Here is a 23864-nt window from a genome sequence, read left to right as displayed (position 1 = left end):
TCTAATCTGTGAAGGGAATGAGCAATAAGCATCATTATATGAGTCATTTGCCCTCTCTTTAAAAGTTATTTTTATTTCTTCTGACTCTTATATTCTCCTTTAATGCACTTTCATGAACAGGCTCTGTATGGTTCTTAAGTCAGTAACTCATTTCCCAGGGTCTGGCTTCGCCCAGTGAGATCAGGGTTCTGGGAGAAACTTGTATGCTCCCACAGCCCCTACTCTATCAATCTCCATTTTCAGAGTATAAATTTCATTGGCCCATAGAATCCAAATTGTTTTCTCTGTTTGCACTTAAATCAATTCTTTTTTGATGTATCGTTCTATAATATATTCATATTTTTGTTGAAAAGAACATTTATTCTTGTTGAAAAGAAAATTTTGTATAGCATTTTGGAAAATTTTAAGAAAAATCAAAGTTTAAATATAACCTGAAATTGAACCAGGTCAGTACAAAAAGAGCATCTTACTTACTTTGTTGTCAGTAACATGGTATTGTCAGGAGATCTGTCCGGAATAGCTCTGTTGACTAAAGCAGGGTGCTGAAGACAGTGCCACAAATTCCATTTTAGCGAGTACTTGTTAGCTTCTTTTTAAAAAAGTTTTAATTTTAATCCCAGTTAGTTAACATACCTATTAGCTTCTTATATCTGTATTTAACTTCTACTTGCTGAGCAACAGCTAATTTGATGCCAAAAGTACCCTAGTTGGCTTCACTCCTTTATTAGGAGATTCTGGTTCTCAAATAGAAAAATAGATAGAGGCAAATAGAGGAACACCTGTCTCTTAGCTCAGATGCTTCATCATCTTTTTGCTGCATGGTGATGAATTATCCTATATAAAAAAACAATAAAAAAGAAACAAAAGCATATATTTAACTCTAAAACTGTGAGAGAAATATACCAGTGTAGCATGTTAGTGGCAGAAGGGACCTCAGAGATTATCAAGCTTAATTCTTCTTATCACAGAAACTGAAACCAGAGAGGTTAGACTAATCCAAGGTCATGTTCGCTTTTGGTGGAGGAAACAGGTCTAAAACTTAGGCGTTTGGACATTCGGTTCAGACGTTTTCCCATAAACCTTGTTATCATGGACCCTATTTTTCTCAGATGGCTGTAAAAATATATTGTGCATGTATTATAACTTTCCCTCCTTTGAACCAGATTCTTATTTATAATAAATAAGGACTTTAATAAAGCTACTCACCAAAGCTGGAAATCACTATCTTATATCCTTCATTCATCTTTGACCTGCCCTGTGTCCTAATTCTGGGAACCTTTAATGACACGAACACACTTTTGGACACTTTCTTTAAAACACATTGACTCCTAAAATAGTAAGTATAATGCCAACCACTGTCATGTATTAAATATTTATTGTGGCAGTCACTTAATTTTCATTATTTCATTAAATTCTACTCTTCTTTCAAAAATCTCTAGTTCTAGAGCCTTAAAACAAACAAACAAACAAACAAACAAACGAGACAGACAAGCACTTCCACATTTCTTTTTTTTTTTTTTAATTTTTTTTTTCAACGTTTATTTATTTTTGGGACAGAGAGAGAGCATGAACGGGGGAGGGGCAGAGAGAGAGGGAGACACAGAATCGGAAACAGGCTCCAGGCTCTGAGCCATCAGCCCAGAGCCTGACGCGGGGCTCGAACTCACGGAGCGCGAGATCGTGACCTGGCTGAAGTCAGACGCTTAACCGACTGCGCCACCCAGGCGCCCCTGCTTCCACATTTCTAAATGTAGCATTGAGTTTCATTTCCCTCTGAGTATGTTGATTCTAAAACCCAACTTATTTTTTCTACATGGCTGTCAGCTATGTATATATTAGCTGTTTCCTTATTGTTTTTGATTCAATTTATTCACGTGCAACTTGGTTATTCAAATTTACACTTGTGAATATGGAAGGTTAACCTCAGGAAAGCTGTGTTAGGAACTGAGGCCATATACCATAAGAAAAGATTATGTGTATATTTCTCATAGTCTTTCTATATAGTTGACTTCAGGTATGTTAGCTAAGATAGTGAGCAGGTATCTTGAGGACAGCAGTTTCCATTAAATACCAAAGGGTGACCAAGTATGAGAAGATTATTGTGTTCCTTCAGAGAGCAAACATGGCATACAAACAGACTGGTGAGCTGAAATTGGGAAAGCTATAAACCATAAATCCAAGATTGTGGGCTCATTGAAGGAGGCTTTGGGCTGGAAACTCAGTGATTGTAAGGAAGGATAAGATGCTTTAGCCCAGAACTAGACAACCTAAATTTTCTATAATTTAACTAAAGTACATAGTGCTCCCACACTCTTTTCTGTGGCCATAGTTTTACTTACACAGTGGAACTGACAATGGTGGGTGAGACTGCATGTGAACGGGGCAAAGAAACATGGTAAGAACAAGAGTGGAAGGAAAGTATGTTTTGGGGTGGTTTTATTTGAATGAGAAACATTCCTTTCACTTTTGGTTAGATTTATTTAAGGAAAGCATAAGGAGCCCTCGAGAAGAAGTCTTCAATATTTTGAGGGTGGATCTTAAATGAACGAACGGTTGTTAAAGAGGGAAGAAAAAAACATCCAGACAGAAGCAGATTTTCTTTCAAATTCTTATCTGTAATAAAACTTGGGAGTGTTGTAAGTTCTCTCCCTTCCTTTCTCAATTCAGGAGCAGACTTCTTGGTCTTTGAGAATCCCTCTGTTCCTGCCTCACTGTTCTAAGTCCTTCTTTCCCTGCCTGGGGGTCACTGTGGGTTCTACCTGTGACCACATGTTGATCTTTCCTTTCACTGCAGATAGAGGAGTTCTTAAGTCTTTTTTTGTAATGTTTATTTATTTTGAGAGAGAGAGAGAGAGAAGGAGGGAGAGAGAGAGATGAGTCACAGAGAGAGAGGGAGACACAGAACCTAAAGCAGGCTCAAGGCTCTGAACTGTCAGCACAAAGCCCAATATGGGGCTAGAACTCAAACCGCGAGATCATGACCTGAGCCGAAGTTGGACACTTAACCCACTGAGCCACCCAGGACCCAAAGGAGTTCTTAAATCTTTATAATACTTAATGAAAATCAATACCCATTACTTACAAATATTTTATGTCCTCTGAAGTGATATGAGACCCACTGCCTTCCCTCATCTTTTGTCTGGAAGAGAATGCAAAGCAGAAGTGTCAGCTCAGGTTTTCCTGATGAGATTTTTAAACAGATATATTCTGGATAGACATTTGAGGTGCCCTGCGAGGAAGAATGAAGGCTTTGTTAAAAAACATTATGTATTATTTTACATACTTTCTCTAAAATATAAGACATATTCATAGATTAAAAGTACAAAAGAAAATTCACAGCCCTTTTTTCTGTAGCAATATTACAATTTTTTTCTGTAGCAGTATTTTCAGTAGCAGTTGAGGGACTCCCACCTGTGCCCTCTTTGAGGGTCTAGGTGTGCAGGATTTTGGATTCCTGGTGGCTCTCTCTCACAGTTTGAGCCTCACAAAGGATTCTCTTTGACTGTTACACAAAAAGGAATAGAGTGTCAGGGAACTCTCCATTCATTTTATTATGCATCCCTTTCTGGCCACATATTGTCCCTGGAGGCCACCCCTCAGGAGCAGCAGGGACAATCACAGTGCATCAATCAACCCCCAAGTGTGTTTTACTTCCAGTCATGAACTCAAAGGCGAAAGGGCCTCCCTGAATCCATTGGTGAGACTGTCACCTAATAATGGCCCCTCTGCTCTGCTGCTTACCTTACACCTCCAGACTGGTTCTGGATTTTAAAAACCAGCCTCATTGGATGTCACCAGTTGCTTCAAAGCTCCTGGAGTTCCCTTTCCCTCACATGTGCACTTAAGTTCACTTTAACAAATCCCCAAATCCTGAGTATCTCCCCAATTGTCCACTAAGAGAAATTTCCCCACCAATCTTCATCACTCAGTGTAGTGTTGTTTGAAAATTCTACTCCTCCTGCAGCCCCCTGGCAACCAGAACTGACACCTGCTGGAACTATCCAGTGGCTTTCAGGCTTTGAGAGTAGAAAAACCTGGTTTCATTTAACATTTAGAGTCTCTCTCACAGCCTGCCTCAACCCCAAGGATTCTATGTCTCTTTATATTTTAAAATTATCTTCCTCCAATGGATATAAATACTCTTTCTAGATTTATATCATGTTTGGACGATAGCTTTTAGTACCTGCTATGTGCCGATTACTATGTCAACAGATTTCACGTGTATTATCTGATATATAATACTCATAAATTTTTTTGAAGATAGTCTTACCAGTTAAAATGATTAAATAGAAGCATACAGAGAGTAAGAGTTTATATTTGGCTGTAATTCAACTTGGTTTATTTACTTTCCACAAATAAAAGTCTTGTAGTGAAAAATTATATTTAATCTGCCTATAGCTTCAGCCTGTCTATTCTTTCTTGGTCATTGTTCTATTAACATTATTTTTATTATTATTTTCTGCTTCCTTTATTTTTAAAATATTTTTACTTCAACACTAACTTGATCAGGTTGTTCAGAAGCTGCTGTCTATGGTTTTACTTGCTGCTCACCTTGGTACAAAAATTTTCATTGAAAAATGAGTGCCCATTGTGAACAAAGATTTATTCAAAGCAGTCATTTCCCACAGAGAACTTTTAGGGTAATAAGGTACTTTGGCAAAAGTTTCAGCAAAGAACCCTGTACAAGGGGAAAACTTTATATTCTTTTCATTCTTTGCTGCTTAAACAGATACATAGTAGTCTTACACTGACAGTGAGGTATATTTGACTTCTTGGGCATGGTTCATAGGAAGGTGGGAGTCAGACCTGTTTCAGATGTCACCTTCTTCTATCAGACACTAACTCATGTTAGGCTCCTTCTCTCCTCTCTAAGTTTTAGTCATTTTAGCACACAGGTATGAAGTGGCAGGAACCAGCCAGAATGTCTCTAATCCAAGCTGAGAAAGCAAGAGTGGAAACAGCCTACTCACTCTGTTCACTGTCTAACAGTTCCTGCAGAAAGTAACTTGGGACAAATATTTCTGAGTAACATTAACTGCTGGCCCTAATTCCTCTTTTTTCTTCTGGTGCTAATTAAGGATACTCTAATTTTTCCATTTTGGAAGTACGATTGATGTTTCTGGAAGTTTTCAACCCATTAATGCTTTCATATTGCACTTGGACACTCCTTTTTAACCTCCTTAACTTCTGCCCTCAATGACTTGCTTTTGAAAATGTATTGAGTCTTTGTCACTTTGATGATGGAGGTCTAAATTCTTTGGTACAATCTTTATTTTTAATTTATTTTTATTCTTTCTGTTTGTGTATATGCAATAGGTATTTATTAAAGAGCTAATGAGATAAAGGAAAAAAGAGAAGAGAGAAATGTTTTATTGACACAAGAGGCCAGCCTGACCCACAATCAGTTCATTACACCAGCATACCGATCTGAGAAATTTTTTCTTTTTTTTCCCTCCAAGATTTCATTTAACATATAGTGTAGTATTGGTTTCAGGAGTAGAATTTAGTGATCCCTCCAGTTTAACATATCGTGTAGTATTGGTTTCAGGAGGAATTTAGTGATTCATCCCCTATATACAACACCTCGGGCTCATCACAACAACTGCTTTTCTTAATGTCCATCACCCGTTTAGCCCATGTTCCCACCCACCTCCCCTCCAGCAACCCTCAGTTTGTTCTCTATCTTTAAGAGTCTCTTATGGTTTACCTCCTTCTCTGTCTATATCTTGTTTTATTTTTCTGTGCCTTCCCCTATGTTCATCTGTTTTATTTCTTAAATTCCACATGAGTGAAATCATATGGTATTTGTCTTTCTCTGACTGACTTATTTTGCTTAGCATAATACACTCTAGTTCTATCCACATCATTGTAAATGGCCAGATTTTATTGTTTTGGTGGCTGAGAAATATTCCATAGTATATGCATACCACTTCTTTATCCATTCATCAGTTGATGAACAGTTGTGCTCTTTCCATAATTTGGCTACTGTTGATAATGCTGCTATAAACATTGGGGTGCATATGCGCCTTTGAATCAGTATTTTTGAATCCTCTGGAAAATACCTAGTAGTGCAATTGCTGGGACATTGGGTAGTTCCATCTTTAACTTTCTGAGGCACCTCTACACTGTTTTCCAGTGTGGCTGCATCAGTTTTCCTTCCCACCAACAGTGTAGGAAGGTTCCCCTTTCTCCACATCCTCCCCACATTTTTGTTTCTTGAGTTATTCATTTTATCCATTCTGACAGGTGTGTGAGGTGGTATCTCACTGTGGTTTTGATTTGTATTTTCTGATGATGAATGATTTTGAGCATCTTTTCATGTGTTTGTTGGCCATTTGTATGTCTTCTTTGGAGAAGTGTCTATTCATGTCTTCTGCCAGTTTCTTAACTGGATTATTTATTTAAAAAAGAATTTTTAACATTTATTTATTTTTGAGACAGAGAGAGACAGAGCATGAACAGGGGAGGGTCAGAGAAAGAGGGAGACACAGAATCTGAAACAGGCTCCAGGCTCTGAGCTGCCAGCACAGAGCCCGACGCGGGGCTCGAACCCACGGATCGTGAGATCATGACCTGAGCCAAAGTCGGACGCTTAACCGACTGAGCCACCCAGGCGCCCCTGGATTATTTATTTTTTGCATGTTCAGTTTGATAAGTTCCTTATAGATTTTCGATACTAACCCTTTACCCAATGTATCATTTGCACATATCTTCATTCATTCCATAGGCTGCCTTTTAGTTTTGTCGATTGTTTCCCTCACTGTGCAGAAGATTTTTATCTTGATTAAGTCCCAATAGTTCATATTTGTTTTTATTTCCCTTGCCTCTGGAGATGTGTCTAATAAGAAGTTGCTACAGACAAGGTCAGGAGGCTGCTGCCTGTGTTCTCCTCTAGATCTTGATGATTTATGCCTCATAATTAGGTGTCTCACCAATTTTGAATTTATTTTGTGTATGGTGTAAGAAAGTGGTCCAGTTTCATTCTTCTGCATGTTGCTTTCCAGTTTTCCCAGCACCATTTGTTGAAGAGACTTTTTTTTTTCCATTGGATATGCTTTCCTGCTTTGTCAAAGATTAGTTGGCCATATAGTTGTGGGTCCACTTCTGTGTTCTCTATTCTATTCCATTGATGTATGTGTCTGTTTTTGTGCCAATACCATACTCTCTGGATGATTACAGCTTTGTAATACAGCTCGAAGTCCAGAATTGTGACACCTCCAACTTTGTTTTTGGTTTTCAACATTACTTTGGCCTTTTGGGGTCTTTTCTGGTTCCACACAAATTTTAGAACTGTTTGTTCTAGCTGTGCAAAAATGCTGGTGGTATTTTGATACGGATTACATTGAATATGCAGATTGCTTTGGGTGGTATAGACATTTCAACAATATTTGTTCTTCTCGTCCAGGAGCATGGAATATTTTTTCATTTCTTTGTGTCTTTTTTAATTTGTTTCATAAGTGTTCTAGAGTTTACAGAGTATAGATCTTTTACCTCTTTTGTTAGGTTTATTCATAAGTATCTTATGGATTTTGTGCAATTGTATATAGGATCGATTCTTTGATTACTTTTCTACTGCTTCATTATTGGTGTGTAGAAATGCAAGATGTTTCTGTATGTTGTTTATGTATTCTGCGATTTTACTCAACTCATGTATCTGTTCCAGCAATATACTGGTGGAGTCTCCTAGATTTTCCATGAAGAGTATCATGTCATCTGAGAAGAGTGAAAGTTTGACTTCTTCCTTGCCAATCTGTATGCCTTTTATTTCTTTTTGTTATGTGATTGTGAGGCTAGGACTTCCAGTACTATGTTGAACAACAGTGGTGTCATGTTCCTGACCTTAGGAGAAAAGCTCTCAATTTTTCCCCATTGAGAATGGTATTAGCTGTGGGTCTTTCATATATGGATTTTATGATGTTGAGGTAGATTCCTTCTATCCCACTTTCTTGAGGGTTTTTATCAAGAAAGGATGTTGTATTTTGTAAATGCTTTTTTTGCATCTATTGAGAGGATCACATGGTTCTTATCCACCAAGTGTGGTGTATCATGTTGATTGATTTGTGAATATTGAACCACTCTGACAATTGGTGTGTAATTCTCCTTCTTAGGGGTTCTTTGTCTGTTTTTGGAATCAAGGTAATGTTGTCCTCATAGATGAGTTTGGAAGTTTTCCTTCCATTTCTATTTTTTGGAACAGTTTAAGAAGAATAGGTATTAATTCTTTTTTATTTATTTTTTATTTATTTATTTTTTTTTTTAACAAGAAAACAAACAGAAGTTTATTACCATGTACATCCCCCATACACAGGAGAGTATCAGTGATGAGTAACTCAGAGGGGGTGGTTAGGATATGGGCTTATGTAGCATGTTAACACAAGAACAATACATTTTTAGAGAGGCAACATGACAAAAGAAAAAGGACTTTGAGCTTCTAGGGGTGGAAAACTGGAAAAGCAAATATATGGGGAAACTAACAGTAGATAAGGGCTGGTTTTAGCCAAGTTTGTTATATAGAGTCCTATGGTACTGTCTCTGGGCTGATAAGAGTCTAGAGTTATCTCTGATGATTAACTTCTGTCCACCTGGTGGGGTAAAGACACCTGTACAAATGTATGTCCTACTTTTAGGCCACAGGGGGAAGGCATAGAGCTTTTCCTGTATTTGTTTCTTCTCAATTGCCTTCAGTTCAAAATGCCAAAGTGCCACATTTAGGGGTGGTATATTCTTCTACCCTTCCCAACTCTGTAATCAAAAGGCAGCATGACCTTGAAAATCTGGATGCTTTTAACTGAGGGATATAACACACTTAGATTTTTGTTTCCACGTCTGAAAAATGGGAATAATAAAAGCTCTCCATTATAGGGTTTGAGAGAACTGAATTAGGCAGCATAAAACTTTTGGAAACTGCTTGGAATAGATGCAGTATTAAATAATTTTTATCATCATTATTATGATTATACATGACAGTTATAAGGATCAAAGAAGATAATGAAGATTCAAGGCTGCTACAGATGTAAGAGATTCGTATGCAGATGTGAAGAGAAATTACTTTACAGATGTTAGGAATCATTCTTATCCAGAAAGCCAGCTGTGAAGCGCTAGCTGGGAAAAAGATGGAAAATACACGCTCATTGGAGAGTTTGGGTTCCTGGGGCCTAATTTCATGGCAAGAGTCAGCGGAAGCAGGAGCCCAGCAGAATGAAGGTTCCACAGATCTTCCCTCATTGTTCTCACTCTGTTCCTTCGCGCTCAGGGAGGAGGATTTTTCCTCTTGGATTTCCTTACTAGGAGGGTTAAGAAAAGCTGCAGTGCAACTATCCTCTCACATCCCACCTGGCACCACTGCCAGGCAATGCGCTCATCCCCAAGGCTGCTGGCGAGTAATCGTAGCAAATGTTTTCCATTTTCCAACGTGAGGAGGCTCTGCCTTGATGCCCTTGAGGGATAGCATTCCACTTCCAGTAGGAGCCAGGCATCTGTCAGCTTTGCTTCTCGGCCAGGACCTTGTCCTGGACACCATGGTTATCAGCTCAGCCAGATTTTCCTGTTATCAGTAAGATCTTCTTTTTTCCCACATACACTGCAAGCTCTGGCGGTGCTCTGGTGGGAAGGGCAAATCCCCAGGAGCAGAGTAGGGTCCGGGAGGTTCTCAGGCCACGTGGGAAAAAGCGGTTTCACTGCTTGAAGGACATTTGGTAGAGACTGTTGAAGCCACCTGGTCCCAGCAGACCCCAGAAAACGGCCACGTTTGCTGGTGCTGGAATAAGGTCGTTAAGGGTGAAGGCTGGTACCGGATGTGTGTTGTAATTTTCCATAATCCCCGAAAAGCTGCTGCTACACGATCTCGCAAACTTTTTCTGGGGTGGGCTGGCATCTGGCCATAGTCTCGGGGCACCGGCAGCAGCAGGGTCCAGCGGGCATTCCTGGGTGCAGCTGACATTCGTCCATTGCTCATTCGGCCACTGCTTGGTGAGCTATTAATTCTTTTTTAAATGTTTGGTAGAATTCCCCAGGGAAGCCATCTGGCCCTGGACTTTTGTTGTTGGGAAATTTCTGATTACTGATTCCATTTCAGTAGATTGGAATCTCTCCATTTCAGGAGAGATTGTGATCTCTCCTCTTTCATTTGTGTTTTTATTTATTTGGGTCATTTCTCTTTTCTTTATGATAAGTCTGGGTAGGAGTTTATCAGTTTTGTTAATCTTTCAAAGAATCAGCTCCTAGTTTTGTTGATCTGTTCTGTTTTTTAAATTTCTATATCATTTATTTCTGGTCTAATCTTTATTATTTCCCTCCATATGCTGGTTTTAGGCTTTATTTGCTGTTATTTTTCCAGCTCCTTTAAGTTTAGTGTTAGGTTGTGTATTTTAGAATTTTCTTACTTCTTGAGGAAAACCCAGATTGCCATATACTCCCTCTTATGACTGCTTTTACTGCATGCCAAAAGTTTTGGACTGTCATGTTTTCATTTTCATTGACTTCCATGTATTTTTAATTTCTTCTTTAGTTTACTAGTTAACCCTTTAATTCTTTAATAGGGTGTTATTGAACTTCCATTATTTGCAGTCTTTCTTTTTGTGGTTGACTTCAAGTTTCGTGATGTTGTGGTCTGAAAATATGCATGGCCTTATCTCAATCTTTTTTTTTTTTTTTTTTTTTTTTACTGGCCGAGGCCTTATTTGTGACCCTGTATGTGGTCTTTTCTGGAGAATGTTCTATGTGCACTCAAAAAGAATGTTTATTCTGTTGCTTTAGGGTGAAATGCTCTAAATATATCTGTTAATTCCATTGGGTCCAATGTGTCATTCAAAGCCATTGTTTCGTTGTTGATCTTCTGCTTACATGATCTGTCCATTGCTATAAGTGGGGTGTTAAAGTTCCCTACTATTAATGTATTATTATCAAATGCATTTCTTTAAGTTTGTTATTAGTTGATTTATATATTTGGGCGTTCCAAATTTGGGACATAAATATTTATAATTGTCAGATCTTGTTGGATAGACCCCTTTATTATGATACAGTGCTCTTCTTCATCTCTTATTAAAGTCTTTGTTTTAAAATCTAGTTTATCTGATATGTGTATGGCTACTCCAAGTTTCTTTTGATGTCTGTTAGCATGATGGGTCTCCGCCCCCTCAGTTTCTACCCAGAAGTGTCTTTGGGTTCTAAAATGAGTCTCTTGTAAGCAACATATTATGGGTCTCATTTTTTTTTAAAGCTATTCTGATACCTTCTGTCTTTTCATTGGCACATTTAGTCCATTTACATTCAGAGTAATTATTGATCAATATGAATTTAATGCCATTGTATTGCCTGTAAAATCACTGTTCTTGTAGATTGTCTCTGTTCCTTTCCAGTCTTTGTTGCTTTTGGTCTCTCTTTCCAACTCAAAGTGTACCCTTTAATAATTCTTGCAGAGCTGGTTTAGTGTTCACAAACTCTCAGTTTTTGCTTGTCTTGGAAACTCTTTCTCTCTCCTTATGTTCTGAATGACAGCCTTGTTGGATAAAGTATTTTTGCTTGTGTATTTTTCATGTTTAGCACATTGAATATATCATGCCACTCCCTTCTGGCCTGCCAAGTGTCTGCTGCTAACCTTGTGTGTCAACCCTTGTATATTAAGGTCCTTTTGTCCCTAGCTGCTTTCAGAATTCTCTTTATCTTTGTATTTTGTGAGTTTCACTATGGTATGTCTTGGTATTGATCTGTTTTTATTGATTTTTAGGGGAGTTCTCTGTGCCTCTTGGACTTGGATGTCTGTTACCTTCCCCAGATTAGTGATGCTTTCAGCTATAATTTGTCTAAATAAACCTTCTGTTCCTTTTTCCTGCTTTTCTCCTGGGACTCTGATGTTATGGATATTATTGTACTTTCTGGAATTGTGGATTTCCCTAAGTCTATACTCATGATCTAATAGTTTTCTTTCCCTTTACTTTTTAGCTTCATTATTTTCCACAGTTTTATCTACTATATCACTTACTCAATCCTCTGCTTTTTCCATCCTCATTGTGATTACATCCAGTTGGTTTTGCATCTCCATTATAGTATTTTTTAATTTCAGCCTGACTAGTTTTTAAGACTTTTATCTCTGCAGGCAGGATTTCTCTGGTGTCTTTTTGCTTTTTATTTTCAAGCCCAGCTAGTATTTTTATGACTGTTGTTCTAAATTCTTGTTCTTATATATTAGTTATATCTCTTTTGAGCAAATCCCTGGCTGTGGTTTCTTTGTGATCTTTCTTTGGGGGAGAATTCCTCCATCTTGTCATTTCGTCTAGATTTCTGGTTTGTGTGTGTTATGAAAGCGTGTTCTGTTTCCTGCTCCTGAGGGTAATGCTATATGAAGAAGGGGTTATACACTTCCCAGAGCCTGGTGCTTCAGGAAGTGTTTCTGGTACATGCTGTGTGCACTCTGCTGTTGTGATTTGGCTGCTCTTTTCCCCAGGTCAGTCCCCTGCAGAGTTCCCCTTTGCTTGTAGTGGGGAGTGTTTGGACCTTCAACTGGAATGTTTTGATTTGTTTGTTAAAATAAGCCTGGTTTAAAACAACAACAAAAGATCTGAAGCAAAATAAAAGGAAAAGAACAAAAATCTCCAAATAGACAAACAGAAGACTATAAGCCTGATTCCAAAGAAAAATAAAGAAAAAAAGAAGAAAAAGAACGAAAGAAAAAGAAGCCTGACCCATAAAACGGGAAAAGAAAATAAAAAGCAAATAGACAAAAAATATCAGCCTGATTTAAAAAAAAAAACAAAAAAACCTGTTCGTATTTCCATCAAAACTGAAAAACTGAAGCTGATGCTTTGGAGCACTCTATGATCAGTTAATTTGGTGCATGTGGGGGAGTCGGGGACAGGGAGGTTATGCTCATCCTCTGAGGGAAAAAGGCCTGCTGTGCTGGCTCACAGCCAGACCTGACCTCGCGTAGCCCCTTTAAGATGCAGGGGAGTGGGGATTGGTGTAAGCAGCTCCCCCTCCACTGGGGGCGCTGTGTTGCTCACTGAAGGCCGACTAAGCTGGTGTGTCGGGCAAGATGGCATCACACCGCTCTCTGGTCCCAGGTAAGGGAGCTGGCACCTCTCTTCAGGTAGCCCTCACAGACAGGCAAACACTCTTCCCTCCTCTGTCCCAGGCTTCTGTCAGATCCCTCCTCTCAACCTTTCTGTGCCGGGTGCCACAGCTCTCCTGTGTTTTATCTCCGGTGCAAATCTTACAGGACTGGGTAACAGGCATACCTGCTTCCCTCCTCCAGAAGAGAGCCCTGCAGTGCTATGCCTGGCACTGTTCTGTCCCAGAAAAGTAGTCGCACAGCAGTGCAGGTGCCTAGAGCTTATGGTGATGCACAGGGAAAAGCTGCGACCACTATAGCTGCCCTCTACATGTGCTTCTGTCCCCTGCTGTTAATTGGCTGCTCAAAGGCACCAACTGGGTGCTTTTGTCCTTGGAGAGGCAATATACTTTCTTCCCAATGCATTCCAGGGAGAGGAACATTCTCTACCAGTGTGGCCCAGGGGATGCCCTACACTGTTGGCTGTCCATTCAGGCCCCCACCCCCCTTCTCCCCAGGTGCATTGTTGCCGGCCCTACTCCAGATTTCCCAAAACTCAGAATTTCAGCTCAATTGTTTGCAAAAATTTTCTATAGTCCGTTACTCGTCAGTGGTTTTGGGGGAGTACTTTTCTTGCACGAACCCAACACACTGCTCTCTCTCTCCCTGTCTTTTTCTCTCCATGAAGAGGCTCCCACCCCTCAGCACCACAGCTTTTCTCTCCCCCCAGTTTCCCTCTCTGCACCACATGCCTGCCACGTTCTCTCCCTCAAATTATGCAGATTGTTCTCTTAAGCCTCATCAATTTCCCAGGTGTTCAAAATGATTTGATGTTGATCTAGCTGTGTTGGAGGAGTGAGACTAGCCAGGATCCTCCTCCTACTCTGCCATTTTAACTCTTCTCTCCCCGCCCCCACCTTTTTAAAGTTTTTATTTAAATTCCAGTTGATTAACATACAGTGTAATACTAGTTTCAGATGTAGAATTTAGTGATTCATCACTTACAACTTCTAGTGCTCATCATGACAAATGCACTCCTTAATACCCACTGATCTCCTGCCCAGCAAGCCTCAGTTTGTTCTCCATAGTTGAGTCTGTTTTCTATTTACCTCTCTTTTATGTCCCCCTATGTTCATCTGTTTAATTTTTTTAATTAAACTTTTTATTTGGAGGTAATTGTAGACTCACATTCAGTTGTAAGAAATAACACAGAGAAATCAATGTACCCTTTATCCAGTTTTCACCAATAGCAACAGCTTGCAAAACTATAGTACTATATCATAGACAAGATATTGACATTGGTAAGAGGAAAGATAAAAACATTTCTATCACTACGAGGATCCCTGGTGTTTTCCTTGTATGGCCATACTCACTTCCCTCTGGTCCCATCTCCTTCTTAATCCCTGGGCAACCACTAAGCTGTTCTCCATTTCCAGAACTTTGTCATTTCAAGAATATTATATAAATGGAATAATACAGTATGTAATTTTTGGTACAATCTTTTAAAAATATTTTGTGATTAGTAATATTTGTGTTGTATCCCATTAGTATGTAACTTTCCAAATTAGTTCTTTCCCTTTTTAATTTCAGAAGTACCTCATAAACCAGTCTTCTCTGATATGTCACTTCCCCCAAAAGAGACAGCCATTCTGAAAAAAAAAACTGAAATTTTCTAGATGTTTCAATTTTAGATAAATTCTTCAAATGTAAACTTGAACCCATATGTTTTTCTATCACTCTTGAACCCATATGTTTTTCTATTATTATGCTTTTGACTCTTTCCATTTTCTTTTTTTTTTTTTTAATGTTTATTCATTTCTGAGAGACAGAGTGCAAGTGGGGTGGGGGTGGGATTGTCAGAGGGAGAGAGAGAGACACAGAATCCAAAGTAGGCTCCAGGTTCTGAGCTGTCAGCACAGAGCCTGATGTGGGGCTCGAGCTCATGAATCATGAGATCATGACCTGAACCAAATTCAGATGCTTAACCAACTGAGCCACCCAGGCACCCTTCTTTTTGTTTTCTGCTTTCCTTTCTTTGTGTTTTCTTCCTAGAATTGGTGCCAAGGCAACTGAGGTTCTGTGATATTGCCAGTGAGCTCCATTGCCTCACTTGTCTTATTTAGCCTATCAGTATGTAGCTGAGCCCATACAGTAAAGCCCAGGGTTTGGATATCTCAGAGCTGTAATACCAGTTTGGATATCCCAGGATAAAGCTAAACAGAAGCCGAACAGGCCATTTTGCTGCTGAAGAGAAAATATACTTTGGGCCTGAAAGTAATTGCTTAAGTTATGAGTACCCAAGGGACACCAGGTCCTGATTAGGTGTGTGGATTCAAACTCTGGAAAGCAATCAGCTCTAGACCTGAAAGGTATTGTCAGGAAGTGGTGTACCTGGGTTAAATCTGATCTTCTCAGGCCCTCTTTTTGTTAGCCAAGATGTTGTTAAAGGTATGGTAGCTAAACCCCAATGGCTGTTGGATGGACTCTACTTTAGGCAGTATGGCCCAGGATATTTAGGTTCCTATCTTTGTCAGCCTTCCAGAGGCCATATGTAAAGACTCTGAACAGTGCTATGTTCCCTGTGAAATTTGGGTGAAAGAGAGAGAAGTGGCCAAATATACACACTTGGTAATTTCATAATTGAATTAGTTTTTTTCTTTTTCTTTTTTTAAATTTGAGTATAGTTGACACCCATTATTACATTAGTTTGGGATATACAACATAGTGATTTGACAAGTCCAAATGTGATTCTGTGCTCACCAGAAATGTAGCTAACATCTGTCACCATGCAACACTATTACAATACTCTTGACTGTATTTCTTATGCTGTGCCTTTGAGTCCTGTGACTTTTTCATTACATAAATGGAAGCCTGTATATCCCACTTCCCTTCATCAATTTTTCCCATCATCCCACCCCACTCTGGCAACCATCAGCTCGTTCACTGTATTTATAGGTCTCATTTGGTTTTTTGTTTTTTTGTTTATTTTAGATTCCACATATAAATGAAATCATATGGCATTTGTCTTTTTCATTCTGACTTATTTTAGCTAGCATAATACCCTCTAGGTCCATCCATGTTGTCATCAGAAATGGCACGATCTCATTCTGTTTATGGCTACATAATACTCCATTGTTATACCACATCTTCCTTTTCCATTTGTCTATCGTTGGACACGTAAGTTGCTTCTATATCTTGGCTTCTGTAAATAATGCTGCAATAGATATAGGGGTACATATACTTTTTGAATTAGCATTTTCACTTTCTTTGGATAAATACCCAGTAGTGGAATTACTGAATCATATGGTATTTCTATTATTACTTTTCTGAGGAAAATACATATTATTTTTCACAGTGCCTGTACTAACACTGAATGAGTGTTCCTTTTTCTCCACATCCTCACCAACACTTTTTGATTTTAGCCACTCTGACAGGTGTAAGGTGAAATCTAATTGTGATTTTGATTTGCATTTCCCTGATAGTGATGCTGAGAATGTTTTCATGTTTCTAGTGGCCATTTGTATGTCTTCTTTGGAAAAATGTCTACTTAGGTCTATGTCCATTTTTAAATTGGATTTTTTTTGGTATGAGTTGTATGAGTTCTTTATTTTGGATATTAACTCCTTATTGAATGTATCATTTGCAAATATCTTCAGTTGACTAGGTTGCCTTTTCACTTTGCTGATGGTTTCTGGTGCTGTGCATAAGATTTTTATTTTGGTCTAGGCCCAGAAGTTTATTTTTGTTTTTGTTTCCCTTGCTTGTGGAGACCTATCTAGAAAAATGTTGCTAACGCTGATGTCAAAGAAATTACTGCCTATATTTTCTTTTAGGAGTTTTATGGATTTAGCTCTCACATTTAGGTCTTTAATACATTTTGATTTTGTGTTTGGTGCAAGAAAGTGGTCCAGTTTCATTTTTTTGGATGTAACTGTCCAGTTTTCCCAGCACCGCTTATAGAAAAAGCTGTTTTTCTCACTGTATTTTTGTGCCTCCTTTCTTGTAGATTGACCCCATAAGTGTGGGTTCATTTTCTTTTCTGTTTATTCTATTCCATCGATTTAAGTGTCTATTTTTGTGCCAGTACCATACTGTTTTGATTACTATAGTTTTGTAGTATATTTTGAAGTCTGGGATTGTGATACCACCACTTTTGTTATTTTTAAGATTTCTTTGGTTATTCAAAGTATTTTATGATTTCATGCAAATTTTAGAATTATTTGCTCTAGTTTTGTGAAAAATGCTGTTGTGATGTTGACAGGATTTGCACTGAATTTTTAGATTACTTTGGATAGCATGGGCATTTTAACAATATTAATTCTTCCAATCCATGAACATGGTATGTCTTTACATTTGCAGTTTTCCAATCTTTAAAATTTGGCATGGATAACCTGCCAAAGCATAGAGCATAACCTGCTCTAGAGGGTTGTTGCATATAATAGGTAAAGTGACTGTTTTCAAAAATAATTAGTGAAATAGTCTAATGAGTGATTTGGGGGGAAAGGAAGTTATCCTGTCACAAGTGGATATAGCTCCATCCTAAAATATTTATTTTGGGGATTTATAATACTTATGATGTTCTTGAAGACTTCACAGATTGGCTTAGTTTGTTGTAAGCCATTATTTGCTTTATTTAAATATAGGACTTTTTTTTTAATTGAGAAGACTCCTTCCCACTCTTTTCTATTAATTTCACATGGATTATTCGCTTAAAATATTTTGGATGAAAAAAAAGGGAGGGAGTCAAACCATAAGAGACTCTTAAAAACTGAGAATAAACTGAGGGTTGGTGGGGGGTGGGAGGGTGGGGGGGTGGGTGATGGGCATTGAGGAGGGCACCTGTTAGGATGAACACTGGGTGTTGTATGGAAACCAATTTGACAATAAATTTCATACTAAAAAAAAAAGAGGTTCTGGGACCAAAAAAAATATATTTTGGAAAATTTGAAGATAATATATATGTGGTTTATCTCTGTGATTAGCAGCTATAAATGCTCAAATATTAGTGCGTATTATTGAAATAAATGAAGGAGGCTGCAAGGTTATCCTCTGTATTTGAGGAGGTAAGAATTTATTGTATGGTTTGAAAATAATGCAACTCTTTGGTAGTGGTTGAGGTGTGTGAGGGAAATTATGAAGACAAGAAATCATATATTGAGTAGGATAGACTTTGTCTCTTTATAAATAGTTCATCTATTAAACTAAATTAGAAAAATTAGACAAAAATTTCAAATTTTTTATCTCTATGTTCTTAATTTATAAAATCCTAAATTCAGCAAAATTTACTAAATAAGTTGGATTTCATTCCATAAGTGGCAGCAACTTGAAATATTAGGTGAAAGTGTTCCTGGGATTTGGGAAGTCTGATTGTAAAGCTTAGTTAATTATTACATCAAAGTTGGTTATAAGTGCACAAACCACACACATTTAGAAAGAACCAACAGCACATTTTATTAATTACCACACAGTTTCATCTCTTTTTCAATCTGCTAAGAAATGTTGATGACCATAGAGTGAATAAACCATAAGCCCCTGGAGGGGAATCATAATTAAAATAATCAAAAAAGTATTACCATCATAGAACTATATTAAAGATATTTTAGAATGAGTTCTTAATTAAGGTTTATTGCTTATATTAGTAATATGTCCAGGCAACTGTCAGTCATTCAACTCACTTTGCTTTTGTGAAATAGAACAAAGAAAACCTCTCTTTTGTTATTAAACCCTCAGAAATCCTCCTGCTCTAGGTCCAGACAACCTCAAATCCTCGGTTCTTTCCTAAAGGACATCCAGTTACAGTTACATTTTCACGTTGTGGAAGGGATCTCTTTCTGAAGGCTGTAAATGTGGCTCTGTATATTGCATCTTATTTTCCTATTGCCTTTTATTACATTTTAGAGAGTTACACCAGAAAAAAAAATAGATGGCTAACGGTTAAAATAAAATGTATGTTAAAACCAACAATTGTGATTATATATTTTAAAGACTAGATGATCTTTAGAGGCATTTTGGGTAATACTTAAATATGCCACACAGAAAAAATAGTGAAATAAAATGTGGTTCAAAAAATAGTCAATTCACACTAGATTTTCAGGAAAGGAAGTTAAATCCTGGCTACTGCCTGGCTCTTTACATTTAGCATCTATATTAATCCTACCAGAGATAAGCAATAGTCACAAAATTCCTAATTCTTATTTTAAGTGTTCTCTGATTGACTGCTTACTACCCAGCTAAGGCTATTGTGTCATGACCAAAGGTCCCACTAAAAAGAATTACAGACCAGTATCCCAGATGAACATGGATGCAAAAAATTGTCAACAAGAAAGATACTAGCAAATTGAATCCAATAGTACTTTAAAAGAATTATTCACCATGATCAAGTGGGATTTATTCCTGGGCTGCAGGGGTGGTTCAGTTTCTGCAAATCAATCAATGGGATACACCACATTAATAAAAGAAAGGATAAGAACCATACGATCCTCTCAACAGGTGTAGAAGAAGCATTTGAAAAAGAGTATTATCCTTTCTTGTTAAGAACCCTCAAGAAAGTAGGGGTAAAAGGAACATACCTCAACAAAATAAAGCCATATATGAAAGACCCATAGCTAATATCTTCCTCAATGGGAAAAAACTGAGAGATTTTCCCCTAAGGAAGATGACATGGATGTTCATTCTCACCACTGTTGTCCAACATAATGCTGGAAGTCTTAGCCTCAGCAATCACACAACAAAAGAAATAAAAGGCATCCAAATTGGTAAGGAAGAAATCAAATTTTCACTCTTCTCAGATGACATGATACTCTACATGGAAAACCCGAAAGACACTAGCAAAAAATTGCTAGAATGATACATAAACTCAGAAAAGCCACAGGATGTAAAATCAATATACAAAAATCGATTGCATTTCTATATACCAATAATGAAGCAGCAGAAAAAGAAATCAAGGAATCGATCCCATTTACAATTGCACCAAAACCCATAATATACCTAGGAATAAACCTAACCAAAGAGGTAAAAGATTTGTACTGTGTGAACTATAGAACACTTGTGAAAGAAATTGAAGAAGACGCAAATGGAAAAGCATTCCATGCTCATGGATTGGAGGAACAAATAATGTTAAAATGTCTATATTACTGAAAGCAATCTACACATTCAATGTAATCCCTATCAAAATAACACTAGGATTTTTCAGAGAACTAGAACAAATAATTCAAAAGTTTGTATGGAACCAGAAGAGATCCCAAAAGGCCAAAGTAATGTTGAAAAAGAAAAGCAAAGTGGGAGGTGCCACAATTCTGGACTTCATCAAGACAGTATGGTACTGGCACAAAAACAGACACATCAATGGAACAGAATAGAGAACCCAGAAATGGGCCCACAACTATATGGCCAACTAATCTTTGACAAAGAAGGAAAGCATATCCAATAGTAAAAAGACAGTCTCTTCAACAAATCGTGTTGAGAGAACTGGAAAGCAACATGCAGAAGAATGAAACTGGACCACTTTCTTACACCATACACAAAAATAAATTCAAAAATTGGTGATACACCTAAATATGAGGCAGGAAGCCATCAGAATCCTAGAGGAGAACATAACAGCAACCTCCTGACCTTGGCTATAGCAACTTCTTATTAGACTTCTCTCCAGAGGCAAGGGAAATAAAAACAAATATGGACTATTGGGACTTCATCAAGATAAACATCTTCTGCACAGTGAAGGAAACAATCAACAAAACTTTAAGGCAGCCTATGGGATGGATGAAGATATGTGCAAATGATACATTGGATAAAGGGTTAATATCGAAAATCTATAAAGAACTTATCAAACACAACACGCAGAAAATAAATAATCCAGTTAAGAGACTGGCAGAAGACATGAATAGATACTTCTCCAAAGAAGACATACAAATGGCCAACAAACACATGAAGAGTTGCTCAACATCATTCATCATCAGATAATACAAATCAAAACCACAGTGAGATATCACCTCACACCTGTCAGAATGGATAAAATGAGCAATTCAAGAAACAAAAGATGTGGGGAGGATGTGGAGAAAGGGGAACCTTCCTACACTGTTGGTGGGAAGGAAAACTGATATAGCCACACTGGAAAACAGTGTAGAGGTGCCTCAGAAAGTTAAAGATGGAACTACCCAATGTCCCAGCAATTGCACTACTAGGTATTTTCCAAAGGATACAAAAATACTGATTCAAAGGGGCATATGCACCCCAATGTTTATAGCAGCACTATCAACAATAGCCAAATTATGGAAAGAAACCAAATTCCCATAGAATGATGAATATATAAAGAGGTGGTATATATGTGTGTGTGGAATGTGTGTGGAATGGAATATTACTCAGCCATCAAAAAAGAATAAAATCTTGCTATTTGAAATTACATGGATGAAGCTAGAGTATATTGTTATGGAAAATAAGTCAGAGAAAGAAATATATGATGTCACTTATATGTGGAATTTACGAAATGAAACAGATGAACATAGGGGAAGGGAAGGAAAAATAAAATAAGATATAAACAGAGAGGGAGGCAAACCATAAGAGACTCTTAATGATACAGAACAAACTAAGAGTTGCTGGGGGGGAGGTGGGTGGGGAGATGGGATAAATGGGTGATGGGCATTAAGGAGGGCACGTGTTGGGATGATCCCTGAGTGTTATATGTAAGTGATGACTCACTAGGGTCTACTCCTGATACCAATACTACATATATGTTAACTAACTTGAATTTAAATTAAATCTTAGAAAAAAATCCTTAAGTAAAAGCATGCATAATTCTTTGGAGGTGGAGTGATAAGATCACACCTGCAAAGTTTGACTTTCTCATACAGATATCCTTCCTTTTATTCAGTAACTACCAGTGGAGAAGAATTTGTTTATAGTGTTAACTCCCAAAGAAATTTATGACCATGTTATACCCTTTTATTGTGCTGCAGTTCTGAAGTACAAAGTAGATTTATACTTCCTAAGAAACTCAGTTATATAAAAAGAGTTCAGTTTTTCCTAAAACAATTTAATTTCTTAAAACTATCCCATGATGTAGTGAGGGTTATTTATGATGATGATGGGCTTGGGGTACCTGGGTGGCTCAATTGGTTAAGCATCTGACTCTTGGTTTTGGCTCAGGTAATGATCTTACAGTTTCATAAGTTCAAGTCCCCCTTCAGGCTCTGTGCTCACTGTGTGGAGCTTGCTTGGGATTCTCTCTCTCCCTTTCTCTCTGCTCCTCCCCTACTCACCTGTCTCTGCCTCTCTCAAAATAATAAATTTTTTAAAAAGTTAAAAAAAAGATCATGGTGGGCTTTATTGTAACAATTCCCTAACCAAAATTAATGAATTCTCTAGAAAAGTATCTTGTTAATATCTTATTAAGATAGGTTGCAGTAGGAACATAGTTCACTGTGACTTCTGATTTATATTTTATGAGCAGGTATTTCAGTCCTAAAGACTTTCCTTAGGGCAGTCTTCATTTCCTTGTTCCTTAGGCTGTAAATTAGAGGATTACAGAGGGGTGTTATCACAGAATAAAACAAGGTCACAATTTTCTGCACTTGCACTGGGTGTCCTGATCTAGGACTAACATACATCACTGTAATAGAGCCAAAAAACAGGATCACTACTGCCAGATGAGACGCACAAGTGGAGAAAGCCTTGCGTTTGCCTGCTGCTGAGGGCATCCTTAGCACAGCCACAATCACCAGAGCATAGGAACAAAGAACAAAGAGAAAGGTTCCAATCATAAAAATAGCATTGAAAGTTGAGTAAATGAACTGTGTTGTGGTGTCTTCAGAACAGGACAGCATCATCAATGGGGCAGGATCACACATGAAATGGTTGATGGTATTTGGGCCACAGTAGGGTAACTGTGAAATGAGAACAACTGGGGTTAGGAAGAGGACGAACCCGCACGACCAGCCAAAGATGGCAAGGCCAGTGTACAGCTGTTTCGTCATAATGCGTGGGTAATGCAGAGGACGACAGATGGCAAGGTACCTGTCAAAGGCCATGATGCAGAGGAAGAAGCCCTCATCACACCCCAGAGAGAAGAAGAAGTAGAACTGTGCAAAACAGTTCACAAAGGAAATGGACTTGCTTGAAGACAGGAAATTGGCCAACATGTTAGGGACGGTCGTGGTGACATAACATATTTCCAGGAGAGAGAAATTCCCCAAGAGGATGTACATGGGCGTGTGAAGACGCCGTTCCCACCGCACTGCACAGACAATGGCTGCGTTCCCCCATGAGAGTCAGCGTGTAGACTACTGAGAAGAGCCCGAAGTAGAGGAGCTGCATTTCTGGGCTTGAGGGAAAGCCCACGAGGATAAAGTGGCTAACGGAATTGGTGGTTTCTGTGCCGGACACATTCATTGGTCTGGAAGACATGGAGATGACTTTGTTATAGCACTCTTAATGGAGTATGCTGGTTCTCTCAGAAAACACCAAATTCTTGACCATTTTTTGATAAAATAACAAACCATGAGTTTTCTGTTAAGCAACAAAGCTGTGATCATTACAACATGTTCTCCAAAGCATGACTTCATTTTGATAAGATGTAAGTAATAATATAAATAAAAACATGGTGTGGGACTATCACTAAACTGGGTCAGAAGACTGGATTACATATTAGTGCAAAATTGATATTTCTTTCTAAAGAATAATATAAAATTAATTTATTGGAATTAGTAATGTTAATAAGAACAGTAAATGAAATCCTATTTATATTAAGACATTCCAAAAAGTTCTTTCTCACTGAGATAGAAAGTGAAAGGGCACAGGGAATATTGCTTTTTGTACTTGTTTGTGA

General features: G+C 38.0%; 1 protein-coding gene across 1 annotated transcript; it reads right to left on the bottom strand.

The window, feature by feature from the left end:
• Nucleotides 1-22473: 22473 nt before the first annotated feature.
• On the bottom strand, nucleotides 22474-23428 carry LOC124508164 (olfactory receptor 11G2-like). Its single transcript, XM_047074580.1, is given in 2 exon segments — nucleotides 22474-23298; nucleotides 23300-23428. Coding segments are annotated over 2 exon segments (954 nt in total).
• Nucleotides 23429-23864: the final 436 nt, after the last annotated feature.

The sequence above is a fragment of the Lynx rufus genome, unplaced genomic scaffold, assembly GCF_022079265.1.
Source record: "Lynx rufus isolate CCGP_SWC_20201006 ecotype Redwood Valley unplaced genomic scaffold, mLynRuf1.p SCAF_13, whole genome shotgun sequence".
NCBI lineage: Eukaryota > Metazoa > Chordata > Mammalia > Carnivora > Felidae > Lynx > Lynx rufus.
This window is presented reverse-complemented; position numbering and strand designations above follow the sequence as displayed.